This window comes from Poecilia reticulata, unplaced genomic scaffold (genome assembly GCF_000633615.1).
Source record: "Poecilia reticulata strain Guanapo unplaced genomic scaffold, Guppy_female_1.0+MT scaffold_1876, whole genome shotgun sequence".
In the NCBI taxonomy this organism is placed as follows: Eukaryota; Metazoa; Chordata; class Actinopteri; order Cyprinodontiformes; family Poeciliidae; genus Poecilia; species Poecilia reticulata.
The window spans coordinates 1-1848 of NW_007616605.1; the positions used below are offsets into that span (position 1 = coordinate 1).

Below are 1848 nucleotides of genomic sequence, written 5' to 3' on the forward strand. Positions count from 1 at the left end.
AAAGGCTGGAGGAGATTGTGGATCTCCAAAGCTTTAATTTACAAAGCAAATTAAGACTTTAATTTGCTTTGTATGAGCTTATGAGAAAAGTCCTACTGCCTTCGGGGGAGTTTCAGCTGAGCTCTGCCTTTGTGTAACTTATTCTTGGTAATGAAGACGGGTGTATTTGTGAAGGTATTTAAAGTTTAGAAACTGCCATTTAACACTGTTTAATCTATCATCTAAAATTTGGGGAGAAAAAAAAAAAGCTCTAAGCAACCTGACAGGTCACATGAGGAGAGCATTAATCAGAGGAGGCCTGTGGTAACTTTTGAGGAGCTGCACAGCTCTATTCCTAAAGAACCTGTCGATGGGCAAGCTTTTATAATTCACATGGAAGAGCTARATGGAGGATTTCGTTCAGAACTAATTGGCTATTGATGCTACATTTTATTTRGGGGCATTGGAGTGAAGCGGGCTGAATACAAATGTGCGTCTCATTTTTCAGATTTCTGATAATTAAGAAAAAATAAATACATTTAGTTTTGCTTTCCMTATTAAGTATGCACTGCTTCATGTTTTTCTATGATCTAAAATCCCTTGAAGTCACAATGAAGTTTGATGTTGTCATGAGACTTRAAGGGAAAGAGTTTAAGGGGGATGAAAATATTTTATGTGGATCAAATTGGCTTTGATTTTTGATTCCCCAACTTAATTTTTTTTCCCCYTTCACATGAAGCAAAGACRAGCATAAGCATGCTGGTGGGTGGACGTCTTCCAACATTAAGAGTAAAATCAATGAGTTCACAAATGGACCGGCATACTTCAGATGTTAACATTGATTTTTACAGAGCAGCATATGAGCGACTGTGATGTCATACGTTATTGAATTTGACATTATGCAATTTTTCTAGGTCAGRAAGCACCACTTAAGGAYACGCAGGCAGTTTTATACATTTTCACGGATTACATAACTAGAGTTGTTTGCATTATGCCATTAGTGCTTATTAGCTGAACATTCTYACAGGTGTTTAAATTGAAACATAGATATATTTGCAGCTTTCCTGTGCACAAGGTTTGATTTGATCTTCCTATTTCAATTGAGAAACARAACAGGTATGATTATTAGAGGTTAGAACACACCAGATTATAGTTCTGTGCACAAAGTGCAGCTAATTAATGGTCTAGGACCACCTCTAAGAACAGGGTGTGTAGTGTTTTGACTACCACCCTGGTTTATTGTCTTGTGAAGATTCTTGGATCTTGAGGCCGTGTGGTTTCTTGGAAAATGTCTATTGTTCTGAAAGAAATGTGCACAATCTCATCMAAATTTGTCWTCCACTGATTGCCGTTTTCTGTCTTTTCTTAGGTTTTCTTGGATGCTCTATTCAACTCCATACATTTTATTTCTCAAAGATCCCGCAGGACCTCTTTAGACCAATGCCTTAGGTTTTAAATTGCTTTCCAGAACCTGCACACAATCCGTTTATATTGGTGCAGTTTTTTTTTGCTTCAATAGAAGTTAAACCTCATCTTCCTAATCCTCACAAATCTTCACCTGATATCAAGTTACAAGGGCCGTCTGAACCCTTGTGCGTACGTGACAGAAAGCAAGAGCCACCATGTCCTCCATTCTTCCCTTCACACCCCCGGTCGTGAAGCGCCTCCTGGGATGGAAGAAGACTCCKGCCGGGRGTGGAGGAGCGGGCGGAGGAATCGGTGGAGTCGGGGAGCAGAACGGAGGAGGACAGGAGGAGAAATGGTGCGAGAAAGCTGTGAAAAGCCTGGTGAAGAAGCTGAAGAAGACCGGCCAGCTGGATGAGCTGGAGAAGGCCATCAGCGCACAAAACAGCAACACAAAATGCGTAA

At 40.3% G+C, this 1848-nt stretch overlaps 1 protein-coding gene across 1 annotated transcript; it reads left to right on the top strand.

The window, feature by feature from the left end:
- Window positions 1–1345: 1345 nt before the first annotated feature.
- Window positions 1346–1842, top strand: LOC103461502 (mothers against decapentaplegic homolog 2-like; the record flags this gene model as incomplete). Its single annotated transcript, XM_008403788.1, has 1 exon — window positions 1346–1842. A coding segment is annotated over exon 1 (241 nt), but the record flags the coding sequence as incomplete, so codon positions are not given.
- Window positions 1843–1848: the final 6 nt, after the last annotated feature.